This window comes from Arachis hypogaea, chromosome 9 (assembly GCF_003086295.3).
Source record: "Arachis hypogaea cultivar Tifrunner chromosome 9, arahy.Tifrunner.gnm2.J5K5, whole genome shotgun sequence".
NCBI lineage: Eukaryota > Viridiplantae > Streptophyta > Magnoliopsida > Fabales > Fabaceae > Arachis > Arachis hypogaea.
This window is the reverse complement of record NC_092044.1, coordinates 2,089,289-2,109,181: the sequence shown is the minus strand read 5'-3', so window position 1 is coordinate 2,109,181 and position 19,893 is coordinate 2,089,289. Positions and strand designations below refer to the sequence as shown.

General features: G+C 30.7%; 3 protein-coding genes across 3 annotated transcripts; 2 read left to right on the top strand and 1 right to left on the bottom strand.

Moving 5' to 3' along the window:
* The first annotated feature begins 75 nt into the window (after positions 1-75).
* On the top strand, positions 76-3,722 carry LOC112709856 (uncharacterized). The gene is made up of 6 exons (XM_025761843.3): positions 76-597; positions 717-849; positions 1,240-1,343; positions 1,654-1,798; positions 1,906-2,046; positions 2,788-3,722. Exons 1-6 carry the CDS (start codon positions 515-517, stop codon positions 3,427-3,429), a joined length of 1,248 nt encoding a protein of 415 aa, XP_025617628.1. The 5' UTR covers positions 76-514; the 3' UTR covers positions 3,430-3,722.
* A 515-nt stretch (positions 3,723-4,237) lies between these two features.
* LOC112709855 (protein ALTERED PHOSPHATE STARVATION RESPONSE 1) lies at positions 4,238-8,081 on the top strand. The gene is made up of 4 exons (XM_025761841.3): positions 4,238-5,712; positions 5,957-6,132; positions 6,274-6,497; positions 7,069-8,081. The coding sequence occupies exons 1-4, from the start codon at positions 4,614-4,616 to the stop codon at positions 7,874-7,876; spliced, it is 2,307 nt and encodes a 768-aa protein (XP_025617626.1). The 5' UTR covers positions 4,238-4,613; the 3' UTR covers positions 7,877-8,081.
* A 538-nt stretch (positions 8,082-8,619) lies between these two features.
* On the bottom strand, positions 8,620-12,339 carry LOC112712769 (uncharacterized). Its single transcript, XM_072203755.1, has 3 exons — positions 11,964-12,339; positions 8,828-8,901; positions 8,620-8,721 (listed from the first exon to the last, which is right to left on the bottom strand). Exons 1-3 carry the CDS (start codon positions 12,337-12,339, stop codon positions 8,620-8,622), a joined length of 552 nt encoding a protein of 183 aa, XP_072059856.1.
* Positions 12,340-19,893: the final 7,554 nt, after the last annotated feature.

Genomic DNA, 19,893 nt, shown 5'->3' with positions numbered 1-19,893 from the left:
TTTGAATTATAGTTCGTACAGATTTTTTGCAGACAATTAGCATTTTTGTATAATTTATGGGTCATCTTCCTTTTTGGTCTCACAAATCCCTTCCCTCTTTGTCTGCAAAAAATATATAAAGGGCACAAACATTGCGGCACTAACATGAACCTACATCAATATTACTTTATTACAATTTACAATTAATATCATATTATTTTTTAAATTCTTCATTGACCAAAAGTCTCCCTTCTCTCTCTTTCTTTCTCTTTCTCTCTGTTCTATAACATTATTGCACTTCGCATTTTTTCAGTTTGCTAAATCATCAATCATAGCTTCCTTGAAATTCCTTGTCTCTTATATTAGTTCATTCCAATAATCTTTTCATCTGAGAGAGAGAGAGATATCATTTCTTTTCTTTACTTTGAGGTATCCTTGAATTCTTATTCTTGGCTTAACCTCAAGTTCATTCTCAGTTTTTACAACCTATTTAACCACACATAAATTCCCCATTTTTTTTCCCTTCTTGTTGTAAATGCCATCAGCAACTACTACTTCAGATTCTGGGGGACAAAAAATGTTTCGCTGGTTCTTGAAACCAAGATTCTACTCAAAATGGTAACTATGTTACTCTGTTTCTGTTTCTGTTTCTGTTTCTGTGTCTTCTTTTTATTATTGGAACATTCATTTTGTTGTTTTTATAATTATAATTTTGTTTTGTTGATTATTATGGTTAGCTTGACGTACGTGAAGTTCTTAAGGACGAGGCTAGAGAGTGTACAAAAGAAGAGGAATGCGGTTCATAAGATTATGAAGAGTGACATTGCAGAGCTTCTCAGGAATGGACATTATTATGATGCTTATAAAAGGGTAATTTCGTCATTTCACTTTGTTGAAAATTTTCTTGCCTGAGAGTTAAGAGTACCATATGTTTCCATTCAAATGAAGTTTAATTCAAAGGTCATGAGTTTAAGAGATTGAATCATGTTGAAGCCATTTTTAAAAGGTGTTGAGTTGAATGATTAGTTAGTTTTTAAAGTCGAGTTAATTATGGTTGGCTGAAAACTCACCTGTCGTTGTCTTCATATAAAATTGATAATTCAGAACCGTTAAATAATTTGATAAATTTGATTAAATTGTCAGCTAGTGGTTTTCGACTATCAATTTCAGAAAAACTGCACGTGAGTTTTCATCTTATCGTTGAGAGATTTTTTATGATGAAAAAGGTGAGTTGAAATGTTTGTTTGAACTTGATGGCAGGTTGAAGGGCTTGTATTGGAGCAAAATATGTTATTTTGTTATGAACTTGTTGCACAGTTCATTGGATGCATATCAGATCATATTCAAGACTTAACTAAGCAGAGGTATGTTTCTTTTTCCTTGGGATTATTATGAGAAGCTTCCTTTTTCTTTTTTTCTTTACATTTATTGTGAATTGAATTTGATCTTTTAATTATGTTACAAGATATGTAGCAAATAAAAAATGCTATGTGTATACAGAATATAATGATATCATTTGATACATACAATCGACTTCATTTAGTGAAATAAGATTTTATTCTTGTTATTGGGTCTTTACAAGAAAATACAATTATTACAAAATATTTTGTAAGATTGAACATTTTTTTATTTAATAAAGGATTTTTATAATATTTTTTTAATCTTCTTAAACAGTATTTGCCCTGATGAATGCAAAGAAGCTGTTCCATCATTGATATATGCTGCAGCAAGAATTTCTAATCTTCCAGAATTGCGTGACCTCAGAACACTGTTTACAGATAAATTTGGAAATTCTCTTGAACCTTGTACAAGTAAAGAGGTAAGTATAGCACATAATTAATTCATATGTATCCTTGATTACTAATAACATAAGTTTCTTGAACATATACTTGTATCTGACACTTAATTTTAACTACTTTTCTATAGTTAATTGAGAAGTTGAAGAAAGATCCTCCTTCTAGAGAAATGAAGATTCAGTTATTGCATGAAATAGCACAAGAGTTCTCTATTGAATGGGATAGCAAAGCTTTAGAGCAAAGACTTTCTAGACAGCCATCATTGTATGAAGTAAGTCCTCACATTAACTTGTCTTACTATTCAATGTCCCAACAAAATTGATATATCACAAAATTAATGTATCTTTATATAAAGGGTCATACTATGTGTACACTAAAATCAATTACCAAAATCAGTCACCAATATAAAATACATACTGAAATACAAATACACATTGAAAATAAATTAAACCACACATGTATTTATACACAAATATATTGGTGGCCGATTTTAGTGCCTGATTTTGATGTATAAATAACATTTTTCTTATATAAATGATGTCAAGATATTAACATTTTAAATGTTTCAATTTTGTATATCAATCTAATATTTTTTAATGAGATGGATATAATATAAATTTGAACTAATAATCAAAAGAAAGTGTATGAAAATCGAACCAGTCATTAAATCGGTAGAATGAGAAGTTTAAAGGTCTACAAATTCAATCGATACTCAATCGGAGTCGAATTTGATACAATAAAATAATGTATTTATGTATAAAACATATTTTTAACAAAAATATTTTGTGTTTATTATTTTAAACTGATTACTCGCTAAAAAATTTACTAACATATTTTAGTTTAAAAACAGAGGTTTTTTATGAACTATTTTTTCCACTTTGATATATATTACAAGGGAATCAGTAACAGAAATACATTAACACATGAGATTTGTAGAATTGTACAAATGTAGAAAGCATAAAATTTGTTGAGGCTAAAAATTTGTATAATGAAATCATGCTTTATTTTGCAGGAGAGGCCTAAACCTGAAAAAACAGAGAAGCAAGTTGGTGTGGAAAAAGAACACCAAAAAGAAACAGACTATAATGCATCATCACAAGAAGGAATCAAAGAATTCAATGATGAACAATGGAGGCAGCAAATCAGCAGTGACGACGACGACGACGATTCTAGCACCGATATGTCATCGGTGCACGGCCGAAAGCCGAGTTCTAGCTCCCTCGGAAGCATATCCGAGGATGACACAGACATCATCAGTAACAAGAAACCTTATTGGCTTGTTCCTCCTCCTTACCTCAAACAAAGAACTAACAGAGGCGAAATCAATTCAAATTCAAAGAAGAAAACAAGGAGAGATTCGGAACCAAACCATGAGGATCAAGCTCCAAGATCATCATCAAGGAGCAGAAACATGATGAAATCAAGAGCAACAGAGGATAACATTATTGGTTCTGATTCTTCCAAGAACAGAAGATCATATGTTAGAGGAACATCTCTTCCTCCTAGAGCAACAAACTCATCATCAGTTGAAGAAACATCAAGAGGGCATGGAAGATCAATTTCAATGGATTCTGAAGTGAAGAGTATTGTGCATCCTAATCTACCTGATTATGATGATTTGGCAGCTCGTCTTAGAGCTCTCAGAAGAACATAAACAGAAAGAAACAGCTATAGAAGAGTATAGGTACAATAATTATACCTTAGTTATCTTATCCAAGATATATTATTTGTATTTATACAAGAATTTGAAATTTATTATTATTATTATTATTTCTTTTATGTTGCATTGGTTGATTGTCATAGGATATATGCTACTCTATTATCTAAATCTAGGATTTAAATCTACATTCAATTGTAGACTTGTATTAGTCTTACATACTTACATTATAGGGTCAATGTTTATGTGTGTACATTAAGAATCTTAGTATTGGATTATGTTGAAGAAAATGCTTAGAAATCTTTTTAAATCTTAAGCTGATTGAATTGAACCCAAATTCTTTTAACTAATTAATTAAATTGACAACTACTTGCTAGTTTATTGAGTATACGTGTTCCTTAGTCAAAACAAGGTACGTGTTCGTTAGTTTTAATTGTCATAATATTTTTTTTATAAATATTTTTACAAAAAAAAGTATAAGTTATTAATATATTATCTCTCAACTTATTATCAATAATAATTAATTTTTATATTTTAAATATATGTATAAAGAGATATATCTAAAAAATACATCTATAAAAATAGTTTTATTAGGCACAGCCATAAAAAAACATATTTTTATTAGACACATCCACAAAGACACTTCCATTAAACACAATCATAAACAAGAGTCGGCAAAAATGAACAGAAATGTTGTTAATAACATAGGAATTGTTTTTATAATTATATAACATGTAGATCAAAATCAGTCACTAAAATCAGTTACGAGTATAAAATATGATTATGAATCTTAGACTGGACGGCTTTTATTTTGAATGAAAATTATAATAATGTGAAAACTAAGAACGTAAGAGGAGTTTGGTTGATATACGTCAGTTATAAGAGTTTGTTAGTTATTGAAGAAAACAACACAAAACAAAACGCACTTTCTAGCACTCTCCGCTTCATTCCCCTGTCTTTACTCTCAAATCCTAGGTTGCACCAAAACGACACCGTTTCGTTTCCTTAACGCACAAGTCGTCGTTGATGTGCGCCACCTCTTTCACTCGGTCTCCACTTTAACACTTTTTCCTCCAAAAGCCAGATTCCTTCTTCAATAACAGCCACTCAATGTTCCATTCTCTTTACAAATTCCCACACTTTTCTTCACTAATCACAAGAATTAGAATCAGAAGAAGAGGATGGGTTGCTCCCAATCCAAGATTGAGAACGAAGAAGCGGTGGCACGATGCAAGGAACGGAAACACTTCATGAAACTCGCCGTTTCCGCCAGGAACGCCTTCGCCGCCGCGCACTCCGCCTATGCCACGTCACTCAAGGGCGCCGGCGCCGCACTCACTGATTTCGCACAGGGAGAGGTTGTTGATCCTCAATTTCCCCCTTCTGCTGCCGCAGCCGCCGCCGCGATTCCTGCTATTGCGGCGGTTAATGATATCAAGCCGCCACCTCCGCCGCCTAGCCTGGCAGAGCAGCCGCAGCCTCTCCAGCGTGCAACTACCATGCCGGAGAAGATGATCAAAGATGAATCGAAGCGGGCAGGGTCGAAGAAGCAGGTTATCAAAGAGGAAGAAGGTGCGGATGGTGATGATGAGATTGAGTTGGAGAATAATGAAGGGAATTTGAGAACGAGGCGGAGAAGAAGTAATCGAACAATTGAGGAGAAGAATCAGCATCATGATCGTAAGCATGATCATGATCATGGTCATGGTCATAGTCATGTTCATGCTTTGCAGCACACACATCAAACCGCAGCTATGGAGTATTTCTTTCCATCAGTGGAGAATGTGCCGGGAACAAGCTTGAAGGATTCAGAGGAAGTTTTAGGAGAAGAAGAACAAGAAGAGAATCATCATCATCATCATCATCATAACAATAACAATAATAATCATAAAATGAGTAAGAAGGATGAGAGGATTCATAATCATAGGAAGGTGTTTGTTGAAGAGAAAGGACATGGAGAAATAGATGATGACGAGGATGTTGACGGCATTGATGATGATGAGCCTGTAGCTCCTTTACCGGACGAGGAAGCGGTAGCCCTGCCTCCTGCGCCAGAGGCTATGGCTATGGCCACGACATCATCATCGAAAGCATTGAAGAAGGTGAAGATTGTGCCTCCGGTGGAGGCGAAGAGGAACGGGAAGCAGGGTGTTAATATGATGCAGGTCTTTACTGAATTGGATGATCATTTTCTGAAGGCTTCAGAGAGTGCTCATGAAGTTTCCAAGATGCTCGAGGCCACTCGCCTCCATTATCACTCCAATTTTGCTGATAATAGAGGTAAAAGAGTGATAATGGCTTTTCTCTGCTTCAATTTTGTATTGTATTTGAGTAATTATGCTCATGATTACTTTAACAAATTAATTTTTTAAGTGCCTTTTGCTTTAAGTAACTGATATGTATGCTGCTGGTGATTGGACACTATTGTGGTATGTGGTGATTACATAACATTAGTTCATAGGTTATGTAGTGATAGTGGTTACCAAACATGTTTTGAATTGTAATTATGCCTCGGTTTTTGCAGGACATATTGATCACGCCGCAAAGGTGATGCGAGTTATTACATGGAATCGGTCCTTTAGAGGAATACCGAATTTGGATGAAGGAAAAGATGATGTTGACTTAGAAGAACATGAAACTCATGCTACCGTCTTGGACAAATTGCTAGCATGGGAAAAGAAACTTTATGATGAAGTTAAGGTATGGGATTTTTATTTTTTATTGTTAGCTATTTATTGTAAGTTGTCACACAGTTTCTGCAAGAAGATTCACGTATGTATCAAATTATGCTGCAAATTTCTGTTTATCTTCTCTGAATTTCGCTGCGGAATATTTTGATAGGCCGGTGAACTAATGAAATATGAGTACCAAAAAAAGGTTGCCATGCTTAACAAGCTGAAAAATAGAGGTTCTAACTCTGAAGCATTAGAGAAAGCAAAAGCGGCCGTTAGTCATTTACATACAAGATACATTGTAGATATGCAAGCCTTGGATTCCACGGTCTCAGAGATTAGCCGGCTACGCGATCAGCAGTTGTACCCAAGACTTGTTCAGCTTGTTGATGGGTGAGTTATAATAATTAGGGTTCAAAATTACAAATAGATAATCTTGTGGCTATGTGGAAGTGTTTTGAAATTTAGTTCAGCCATGTAATATGACTATGTTATGGTTGCTTATCACATCAGACATTTCTTGATGAATCACTTTGTGCTACCGAAGCTTTAAAATTACAAAGAAAATGATAAGCTTTACTTTCTGCAGATCAACAGTAAATTTGTCCTTACTTGGTCCCGAATTTCTTAAATATTACAATTTCCTGTAACTGTCCCTTTTTTTTTGGTCCTTTACTTAGGTATTATTCTTTTTCTAAAGTTGGCTTGTGTATTGTGGCAGGAGGATTTGAACTTTGAAAATGAACCTTATAAAACTGATGGCAGTTTATTCCTGTCACTAATGCTTTTTGAACTTTGAAAATGAATCTTAGAAAATTGTCCCTGTCATATTTGTATTGTTTTATTTTAGGAAGTGCATCTTTCTTAAGTAAAAGTGCTATAGCTCAAATCTGTGTCTTCACAAACTGATGAACTCAGTCAAAAACTCTGCTGATATTGATGGTTTTGTTTTGTTGAACTGCAGGATGGCCACCATGTGGGGAATCATGCAATTCCACCATGAGAATCAATCGAGTATTGTGACAGCATTGAGATTGCTGGACATTTCCCAGTCTCCTACTGAAACAAGCGAACAACATTATGAGCGTACACAGCAGCTATGTGCTGTTGTGCAACAGTGGCAGGCACACTTTGAGAAGCTAATGATTCACCAAAGGGAATACATAAAGGCTCTAAACAGTTGGTTAAAACAAAATCTTATCCCAATTGAGAGCAATCTGAAGGAGAAGGTTTCTTCGCCGCAAAGAGCTAGAAAACCCCCAATACATAGTCTTCTCATAGCATGGCAAGATCATCTAGAGAAACTTCCTGATGAGGATGCTAGGACGGCCATAACCAACTTCGCTGCCGTGATAGAAACTATCTGTCAGCATCAAGAAGAGGAGCTAGCTTTGAAGAGGAAATGTGAGGAGACACGTAAGGAGCTTATGCGCAAAAAACGGCAATTCGAAGACTGGTATCGCAAATATATGGAAAAGAAAATACCGGAGGACTTTGATCCGGAGAGGACAGAAGCTAATAATCCTGATGAGACTATTATAAACCGGAAGTTTCTGGTTGATCAAGTAGAGAAGAGATTGGAGGATGAGGAAGAAGCTTATGCAAGGCAGTGCCTACAGGTTAGGCAGAAATCATTGGGAAGTCTCAAAAATCGGTTGCCAGAGCTTTTCAGGGCCATGTCGAATTTTTCGCACGAATGTGCTAAAATGTATAGTGAATTACGGTCCATAACCCAAAACCAAGGTTTAGGCCAGAGGTCATCTGAGAATTAGTTTGTGTTGAAGAATAGTTTTTGGGGGAATGGTAAATTATACTTAAATTGGTTGTATCATACATATACATAATGGATACTACACTAATACACTTGTTCTTGATCAGGGAGTTGACACAGTGATATAGAAATACCAAGATTAAATTATCATGTAATTGCACAGTTTACAAATTTAATGGATTGATGTGCATTCTATAGTGTGAAAATCTCAATTTTTTATCTACAGTTATTTCCTAACACCTCTGTTCAATCTGTGTCAAGATTTTGCAGTGATCTCACATTTTTCAGTTTCCTGAGATAGATAAAAGGGGATTTGAATCTGATGAATCTGATGCCTTTTCGAAATCAATATCACTCAGTAATTTTCCTGCTTTGAATTGATGAGTGCTTCAACTATAGAGAGCTGTGTCTGCATCAATTGAAGCTTATAAAAGTTTTCACTATCTGTTAACTTCTTCACAACCATAGCCTTATAAAACTTTTCAACTATAATCAGTGACATTGATAACAACTAGTTATACTATGATCTTTGCCATTTTCTCTACATGGAGATTTCAAACTGAGCAACAGAAGAATCTTCTCTTTCTATCTTTCATTTCATTGTTCAATTTCATCCCCATAGGCTTTGGGGGATAAGCTTTTGCTAATCTCTTTGCTGCATTTGACACACAAGAAAACAAACTTAATACTTCTGCTCAAATTTTTAAGCTCACTATCAGATGAAAATGAAGATGATGTTCATCATTATTTATCTATTTCATAGAAAAGGTCATTGATGTTCTCTCCGGTCTTAACAGATGTTTCAATGTAGAACACTCCACTCTCATGAGCAAATTTCTCCGCTTCCTGCATTAATTTTGATTCATTTAAGGAAGTTACAGAAAATGGAAACAAAAACAGTATGATGTCGTCAAGATCGTGATTTAGATCCTCTAAAGTGAGTAAGCGATACCTTGGCTTCAACCTCTCTATTTGGCTCCAAATCTGATTTGTTTGCAACCAATGCCATTACCAGCTTATGGCTTCCTACAGACAATGTTAAAGTTTTATTATAGTGAGACTGAGACAAGCATAAGCATTTGAATCTGAACTTGGTTTTGTTAATAAAAAGAGAACAACGGGAAACAACAAAGTGGGGAAGTTTTCAAAGGGAACAACAAATCAAGTTGAGTAAATATTATAAATTTGAATAGTGAATGATTTATAAGTGGCTGGTTATGAATTGAAGTTAAAGTTTCTTGCAACACAAGCATGAGTTTCAACAATGAGTTCTTGGGGTTAAAAAAGAACAATGAGGTTATTGTAGTAATTGTCATTTCCAGTATTCAAGGCATTACCATGTACTTGCAATTCTTCAACCCATTTTTTGGCTTTAATAAATGTATCCTGGGATTAAAAACAAAAAACCAGTAAGATATCGGAAAAGTTTTCATGAATTTTAATAAGAAAATAAGACTAGAAATGTTGAATTCTTGCACGGTAGTATATATATATATAGGAGCCAAACTATGATATCTTTCTTGTCGTGCTTTATCCCATATGTCAAATTTCACTGTAGCTTCAGATAATGATAATAGTTATGTGGGAACATGCGATCTTTAGGTAAGTATGGAGAGATTATACTATTTAAGTTATAGTTTGTTGGCAATGTTATAATTGGTTCCTATTTTAGAAGATGTTGAGTCTACAGCAGAATTTTGACTTTTAATAGATACAAAGTAATAAAATTGAACACTATCACAATAAGACATTCGCTATATATTTTGTAAAGAGAAAAAAAAACAATATGAAAGATTTTTTTCTTACTAACTCTATAAGATGATGTGAATAAGGATATTGTTATTGTTATTCAATTACAATTCTAGAGACGTGTATATATATAGTATCTCTATGCTATAATTTCAATGAATAAGAATAAAATTCTCCGACAAATACTCCTTACTAAATATTTTGAGTTGTCTCCTATTAAAACTTATTTATTTTACTTCATAAAATTACTCTTATCCTTCTTTTATTCTCACAATTCTCTACTTTGGTCACAATTTGAAATCTACTCAAATTTTGGACGATCAAAGTATGGTATTCATATCCCCATGCCTAACATAGAATAACATTGAGCAATTTCAAATAGTGAACTTGCTTTCTGACACTACTTTAGTCAGTATGTCTACGAAATTTTCATCGGTGTGTACTCTTACAACAGAAATGTTGCCTTTTTCTATAACATCACACACGAAGTAATATCTTACATCAATATGTTTGGTACGAGTATGATGAACCTGATTTTTAGCCAAATGAATTACACTTTGATTATTACAACTCAAATTCACGCAATCTTGCTGAAACTCCAAATCATCTAAAAGACTCCTTTCGATCGCTAACTAACTGGAATACTTTGTATTTTATATACATAACTGGTCGTAAAATGTCTTCTGTCTAGATCACCAGTATAATTAAAATCAACAAAGTCGCTGATTTGACATGATTTTTCACTAAAGTATAAACCTATGTCAATGGTACTCTTTAAATATTTTAATATCTACTTGACTATTTTCTAGTGCGTCTTTTTCGAATTTGCCATGAACATGCTAATAATAATGACTACTTGTGAAATATTTGAGTGTATACACACTATAGTATATATTAGATTACCGATTGCACTAACATAATTAATTAATTTATTCCAAGGTTCCAAATATATATGAAAAATAGCAAACCTGGTTATCAAAGAATAGGCCTTTTACAAATCTTGCTTAACTGGTCTTTCCACTTCTCATATAGACAACAAGCATCTGCAAATAAGAAAAGAGAAAAAAAAAAAACATAAAAACATATATATATATATATATATATATATATATAAAAGAAGAGGTTATGTGATTCGAGTTATAACTCATTAGTTATATATACATGTTTCTATTTGAAATTTTTGAGATTCGATAAATTTGATTATTAAAATAATATAATATGCTTCAATAAGGGTTGGATTAGTGAAATTTTTAGTGGATAAAATGTTACTCCACAAAGATTCCTCTGGTATGAAATGTACTACTTACAAATAAACATGTATTTTTTATTGTTTTCGGAAAAACCTTTATTGGCATAGTTTCTTTTTGTTATAAAATGACTTTTAATTATTATGACACTTATGTAAATAGCAGATTAAACTTCTCTAAAATAAAATAGCTAGTAAAGTGAAAAAGAAAAAATTTAATTATCTTTAAATTAAAATAATAAAATTTATATATAATAAAAATTATAATTTAATAATAATTAAATCTTATTTTATAATTTTATCAATATTTTCTCAATTTGTTTACGCAACATCTCGTATATATGACCACAAAGGTTGCCGTTGAAACTTTTGTAGCTTATAAATCCATATATATGACCCTAATCATTAACCCAGTTTCTTAGAACAAAATAACAAAAATATAAGTAACATTACATCACCACATGTAGAATCATAAGCAAAAGACCAAATTTAAATAAAAACTCAAATCAGTTCTTGTTGGAGTTAATATAATTCTAACCATTACGGCCTAATATGTGCTAGGAAATCAATGGTCTAAGTGTACAATATGTACAATAGGTTGAATCTTTGGCTCAATATGAATAAAATGAACATCACTTATATTATCTAGGTATCGGAGATAATAAACATCCCAAAAGTTTAAGCTGATTTTGGAATTCACATCGAACTCTTAATCTTTCAGATCTAGAACTCTGATACCATGTCATGAAACTACTCATCCCAAAAACTTTAGCAGATAGAAAAAAGTAACACTAATGGTTATATCTCTAATACTGAATCGAACATCCCTAAACCCTCATTGTACACATTGTACAAATATTCCATTAACTCTCTATATTTTCTCAAAAAATAAAGATATTTAATTTCAAAGATATAAAAATAAATTAAATAAAATTTAGACAACAACTCATAAACCCTATAAAATTGGCCTTCAGTTTATCACTTCTATTGAATTCCGCATCCTAATTTCTACAAGAGCATTTATTGTAAGTATTTCCGCATATGTAACAGAAAAACTCTCCACACCTACATATCATGGATGGGCACCCATCACCTCTCTCAATGTAGAAGTTGCAATTAGGGCACCTCTGCCAACTCTCTTTCTTCGCCAAACCCATCAGCATAACATCCTCCTTCTCCATCCTATCTTTGTTACGACTCTGAAACTCCTTGCACCTGATTCCATGGTGCCAAGCAACCTTGCATTCTGCACAAAACATTCTATCACAATGAGGACACTTAAATTTTCTGGCCAATTTTCTGCCATTGTGGTCACCGTCATCAATCATGAGCGCAGAACAGTCCTTAAAGGGGCAATAGAATTTGTCAGCCTCAGGTATCCCGGCTTCGCACAATAATTTTCCCCACAGATCGAGAACCTTCTTTGGAAGAATATTGCGGCAATCCTCCACATTCAAATAACGGTCCATGCAAATTGGACAATGAATTTTAACGCGATGAACCTGTGAGGAAACGTGCTTTACCATGCAAGTTGTACAGAATGAGTGGTTGCAACTGATTGTGGTAAAAGATTCTTTTTTTGTTTTGGTCTCGGTGCAGATTTTGCAAAAGAATGGTTCACTGTTGGTGTTGATGGAATCGACATTCTCCGTTTTGGCGATCTTTCTTCGTTTTCTAACGGGATTAGTGTTTTGGGATTTAGGGTTTTTGTTTAAACTAGAGACCTTAGTCATTGTGTGGATCCAATTGCTTCTTTCACTTATTTTTCTACGAAGATAATAATAAGTGGGGTTTAGCGTTTTTATAATTGTTTTTAGGATTGGTAAATCGTTATTTTTAATGAGATTTGAAAATTATTTACAAAGATTTGAATTTAATTTATAAATTAATTTATTTTTTCTTTACTTAGTTAGGACTAACAATAATTAAGGAAGGATCTACACATATAAGTTTAAATTTTATTTAAATTTTTAATCATATCTTTTTTATAGGTTGAAAATCTCCTTAAGTCTTAATTCTAATTTTATCTGTATTTTTAAAGTTTATCGTACTTATAACAAATCAATATTTTTAATTAAATACAATGTTTAATCATTTTATATTTTATAAACTTACTAATAAAATAAAATATATAAAATTAAGTTCATATTATAATTAAAGCAATAAAATCATGATAAAATCCATGTTGAAATTATAAAAATGAGAAAATGTATAATAATTTTTAACTACATGTTATAATATATATTGATAATGAGGATAGATCGGTTAAGATTAGAGTTGAACTCGTACCTGACTCTTCAACCTGACCTACAAGATTTCGAGTCGAATTGTCAATTTTTTTTTTTTTACGAATTAGGTCAGATTAAATGTCCGCAATAAAGTGGTATTACCAGCCTTATGCTTAGTATGTTTAAATTATTAGTTAAAATTAAATTTAATGATTATATATCATTAAAAAATTTTGTATCGGATATTTTTGTCTTCAAAAAAATTTTATTACATTGAGATTCCTAAACTTTACAAAAATAAAACATATAAGTTCTTGCGTTATATTTTTAAAAATTTATTTGTCCAAATAAAAACAACAGACCTAACTAAAATAGAAACTTATATGTCTTACTTTTATAAAATTTAAAAATTTCAATATAATAAATTTTTAATGAGATTTAAAAACATCCGATATAAAATTTTTAGAGACTTATTTAAGCATGTACTCTAAATTAAATTTAAATTTGTTTTTCTTTTGCCCTTTTATTTTTCTTCTTTTTCTTTAGGGTTAAATTAAGAGTTTTTTATTTTATTTTATTAAGATAAGAGATTTGTTACCTATACTCCTTCCCTTTTCTGATAATAAAATGCGTATAGTAAAAATAAAAATGTATTTTTTAAAAAGAAAAAGTATACACTGTAAAAGTGTATTTACTATTTAAAAATGGTATAAATATTTTTTTTATATCTTCATATACTTAAATCAAATCGATCTAAGGTCATTTGAGAAGTTTTAAAAGTAATTTTTTTGAACTTTTGATCTATGACAAGTAGTAGTATTAATATTTAGTACAATATTAGAGATATTAGGGGTGAGTACGGGTCGGTTTGGTTCGAATTTATGATAAAATTAGAATCGAACCGATCAAAATGTAATTGGTTCGGTTTAGTTTGGATTTGCGATTTTTTGTACATAGATCTGAACCAAACCAAACCGATTAAAAACGGATTGGTTCGGTTCGGGTAATTGGGTACCCGAAAACTTTGAAATTCATAAAAAAAAAAACCAAATTTTTATCTTAAAAATTCAACGAGTACAATAAACATGTAACATCAATAGAAATAATCTAGACATGTTAAACACCAAATACATTAAAAATTAAACTCATTAAAATCCAAACATATTAATAGTGAATAATCATTGTCTAATAAAAAAATCATATATATTTTTAATTTTTTTATTTAATTAATATATGATCGGGTTTGCGGGTTGATTCGGGTTCTGCACCCCCTAGAATCGATACCCGAATCAATTACTAACAAAGACCATCGGTTTGGTTCGCATTGGACTCGATTACCCATTAGTTTCAGAACCAATTTTATTGGTTCGGTTTAAATTCGGACGGATAATCGAATACCCGCTAGCCGTGCTCACCGTACCCCTAAAAAATATACACGGTAAAGTGTATTTACTATTTAAAAATGGTATAAATATTTTCTTTATATCTTCATAAACTTAAATCAAATCAATCTAAAGTTATTTGGGAAGCTTTAAAAAGTAATTTTTTTGAACTTTTGATTTATGACGAGTAATAGTATTAATATCTGGTACAATTTTCAAAACCAAATTATACCTTTCTGAAAAACTATGGAAAAGTATAGGTGAACAATAAAAATATTAAACAATATAAACAATAGATATATCAGATGTTCATTTTACTAGTGTATGGATAGTTATTTTAATATTAAAATTTAGAGGATTAATTTAAAAGTGTAGTGTGTTTTTATTTGATTGGTGGTTGTTTATATTGTTCAACAAAGTCATTATCCCCCTAGCATTCCTCAAAAACTATTTAGGAGCTTATAGAAAAGTTAAAAAAATGAATTCTCTTATAATAAAATTTTTTTATTACATTTCTTTTAAAATAAGTACTTTTAGAATTAAAAATCTAAATATAAAATAACTTATTTAAAAGTTATTGTTAATATAACTATTTATTATTTAAATTATTTTTTTAAAAGAAACTTAATTAAACTGTTTATTTATGGACCTAAATCCAAATAATGAAATTGATAAATTGATTATATTTCGTTGTCGTAATATTAAGAATTTTCGATAGCAAGCTAAGAGAATATTAAAAAAAAAAAAGGTTTTATAGAAAAGATAAATTTGTATAATATAATATTATTAAAAATTTTATAATCTTATCTCTTTTTTCGAAAACTCTAAGTTTCGATAATAATATAAGGGTTAATTGATAAATATAACTGTATTTTGAAGTGTCATAGAGAAAGAGGAAAATTAAACTTTTTCATTTTTAATAGCCAAAAGCTTTTCATTAAGATTTCTTGAATTTTAAAATTCCCTCTGGAAAATATCTAAATAGAAAAATATAAGTAGACAATGAAAATATTAAATAATGTAAATAATAGATATATCGGATGTTCAATTTATTAGGTGTACAAATGGTTATTTTAATATTAAAATTTAGCTGAATAATTTAGAGATGTAGCATATTTTACTTGAATTGGATCAATTTTAAAGCCTATTATCCGAATACATTATATAAACATGATAATAATTGATTCCAAAATCCATGAAATTTTGCTTTCTGTTGTTCCAACAGACACTCAACAATAAAAATATGAATTACAATTTTGATCCTTATACTAACAGGAACAATTTAATGATAGAGGTTTTTTCTAATCACAGTAAATATTTCTTCCTTCATATATGGACATGCAAAATTATCTAATGATGTAGATTAAAATTTGTAAACGGTCTCTTACACGATATATGATAGAACTCAATGACATTGTTTAATTCAACTAGCGGATCTCATCTAGTAAGACATTTTTATTCATATATATATATATGGGTGAAATATATATATATACGACTGGTTGCAGCTGAAATCTTTTGTAGCTTACAAATTCATATATACGACCCTAATCATTAACCCACTCTCTTATAACAAAATAACATTATATCAAGTTATCAACACATGTAGAATCATAAGCAAAAGACCAAATTTAAATAAAAATTCAAATAAGTTCTTTGTTGAATAATTTTTATCAAACAGCACGGCCTACTATGTGAAACGATTCACTAAATAAAAAACATATTTCAGTTTATCACTTCTATTGAGTTCCACATTCTAAGTTGTACAAGAGCATTTTTTGGGATTAATTCCACATATATAACAGAAATTCTCTCCACACCTACAATACATGGATTTGCACCCACCATTTTTCTCAACGTATAACTTGCAATTAGGACACCTCTGCCAACTCTTTTCCTTCGCCAACCCCATCATCATAACATCCCCATTACTGCCCTGAAACCCCTTGCACCTGATTCCATGGTGCCAAGCAACCTTGCACTGTGCACAAAACATTCTATCACAATGAGGACACTTAAATTTTCTGGCCAATTTTCTGCACTCACCATCATCGATCATGAGCGCAGAACAGTCCTTAAAGGGACAATAGAATTTGTCAGCCTCAGGTATCGCTGCTTCACACAATAATTTTTCCCACAGATCGAAAATCTTATTTGGAAGAATATTGCGGCAATCCTCTACATTCAAATAACAGTCCATGCAAATCGGACAAGGAATTTTAACGCGATGAACCTGAGAAGAAACGTACCTTACCATGCAAGTTGTACAGAGTGAGTGGTTGCAACTGACTGTGGTAAAAGATTTCTTTTTTGTTTTGGTCTTGGTGCAGATTGTGCAAAAGAATGGTTCACTGTTGGTGTTGGCGTTGATGGAATCGACCTTCTTCTTTTTGGTGATCTTTCTTCGTTTTATAACGGGATTAGTGTTTTGGGATTTAGGGTTTTTGTTTGGACGAGAGACCTTGGTCATTGTGTTGATTGAATTGCTTCCTTCACTTGAATTAGGGTTAGGAGGAGACTCTCAACCTGAAAAGAGAATATGATTGAGATTTATAGAAAAATTTAGAATTAAAATTTAAATATTATCCTACTTTAATTATTGTTAGTCCTAACTAAGTAAATAAAAAATAAATTAATTTATAAATTAAATTAAGTTCAAATCAGTATAAATAATTTCCAAATCTCATTAAAAATAAATTAATAATAATTTACCAATCCTAAAAACAATTATAAAAACCCTAAATCCCAATTACTATTGTTATAATAAAATATAATATAATGTTTAATTATTTTATATTTTATAAATATATATTAAAATTAAAAGCAATAAAATTATAATAAAATTCATGTTAAAATTGTATAAGATGAAGAGATGTATAATACTTTTTAACTACATATTATAATATATATCTGTAATGAAAATTGGTCGAATAAAGGTTGAACTCGCACTTGACTCTATTCAACCCAATCCGTTTCGAATCGGATTGTCAACTTTTTTTTTTAAAAAAAAACGAAGTGGGTTGGATTGGAAGTTCACATATAAAGTTGATATTTCCAACCAGCTTTACACTTGGCAGTTAGCACATATAAAATTATTAGTTAAAATTAAATTAAATTTAAATTTTTCTTTCTTTTATCCTTTTATTTTCCTTCCTTTTCTTTATGGTTAAATTAAGAATTTTTTTTTTTTACTTTATTAAGATCAGAAATTTGTTATATATTTTCCTTATTTTTTGATGATAAAATGCCTACAGTAGAAATAATAAATGTATTTTTTTTTTAAAAAAGTATACACTTTAAAGTGTATTTACTATTTAAAAATGGTATAAATGTTATTTTTTTTATATCTTCGTATACTTAAATCAGATCAGTCTAAATTCAAATAATGAAATTGATAAATTGATTATCTTTCATTGTTGTAATATTAAGAATTTTCGATAGCAAGCTAAGAGAATATTAAAAAATAGAAGGTTTTATAGAAAAGATAAATTGTATAATATAATATATAAAAAATGTTATAATTTTATCTCTTTTTTAGAATATTTTAAGTTTCGATCATATTATAAGGGTTAATTCACTTAATTGATACATATATAAATGCATTTTGAAGCGTGACAGAGAAAGAGGAAAATTAAATAAACTTTTTCATTTTTAATAGCCAAAAATTCTTCATTAAGATTTCTTGAATTTTGAAATTCCAGCTAGAAAATATCCAAATACATTATTTAATATAGGTTTAATTGCTCTGTTGGTTTCTATAGTTTCGTAAAATTTTCAATTAGGTCCCTATACTTTTTTTTCTTTTAATTGAGTCCTTGCACCAAAAATTTTTAATTGGATCCCTACACTTTTTTTTCCTTTTATTTAGGTCCCTATACCAATTTTTTTTTTTAGTTGGGTCCCTATAAAATTAAGCCAATTACTACTAAAAAAGACTTAATTAAAAAAAAAATTTAGTGTAGGGACTCGATTAAAAAGAAAAAAAGTATAAGACCTAATTGAAAATTTCACAAAACTATAGGGACCAATAGAATAATTAAACCTTTAATATATGATAATAATTGAATTCAAAATCCATGAAGTTTTGCTTTTAGTTATTCCTAAAGGATTATTGTGTTTATAATACGTAGTGGAAGAAAAAAAATAATATTAAAGATCAATTTTATACTTTAAATTTTATTTGAATAATATATAAATTAAATTTAAATATTTTTGGATACTTTACTAAAAAACTTTATTTTTTATTGTATGAAAATTCTATGCGTATTCATACTAAAATTAATTTTTGTTGTCAACTTCTTGATCAATAGATATGTGAGCTAATTGAAAAATTTCTTTGCAACTCTTTTCATATCATAAAATTCTTCTCTAAGAATTAGACTTACATACATGTATGTGTGTAAAGGTAAAGGAATAAAATTCTTATGTTGGTTTTATTTCTGTCTTCTATTTTTGGCATACAAGACTAAATTTTTATTTTGGTCCCTGAGATTCATGCGATTACTTAATTTGGTCTTCAAAATTCAAAATTACCTATATTAGTCCTCCATATTCAAGTTCGGACACCAATATGGTCCCTCGACTCTTTCCGGCGATGATTAGGCAAACAGAGTGCTGAGATGATACCCTTCTTGCCACGCTGGATAATGAGTAAACGACGTCGTTTACCCTTGGTGCCCAAACAAGTAAGAAATGAAAAATAGTGGAGGTAGAGAAGAGAAGAATACTTTATTTTGGGTCTCCATCGTTTCTTCTCTCTTCATATACAAAACGACGACATTTCTGACTTGTTTGGGTGCCAATGGTAAACGACGTCGTTTACTCATCATCTAGCGTAGGGAGGGTGCCATTTCAACATTCCGTTTGTCTAGTCATTGCCGAAAAGGGTCGAGGGACCACATTGGTGTCCGGACTTGAATCTGGAGGACCAGTATAGATAATTTTGAATTTTGAGGACCAAAATGGATAATCGCGTGAATCTCAGAGACCAAAATGGAGATTTAGTCTACATATATAATATGAGATTTGTTACTAATTTTATATTTGAATCTTTCAAATTTATGAATCAACTTAATTTAAAACAGAATCAATTAGGATCTCGTCCAAACTTAGAATTCAAATTTATATCTAGAATAACTAATTATTCTCAATTCTTATTTAATATTATCAATTAGTATATTATTATTATATTCTTGGTGCTAACAAAAAAATATAATATTATTCTATTTGAATTAATATAATTATTTATTTGACTGAATCAAAATAATAATTGAATAATTTTACACAAAAAGTTAGAACACTCGTTAGTGTGTGACCCCATAGGTTTAATACTAAACGAGTAGTAAATTAGTCATACTCAATTTACTAATTAAGGTTGGCGTCTAGCAATACTCTTCAACGACCTGATAGTATG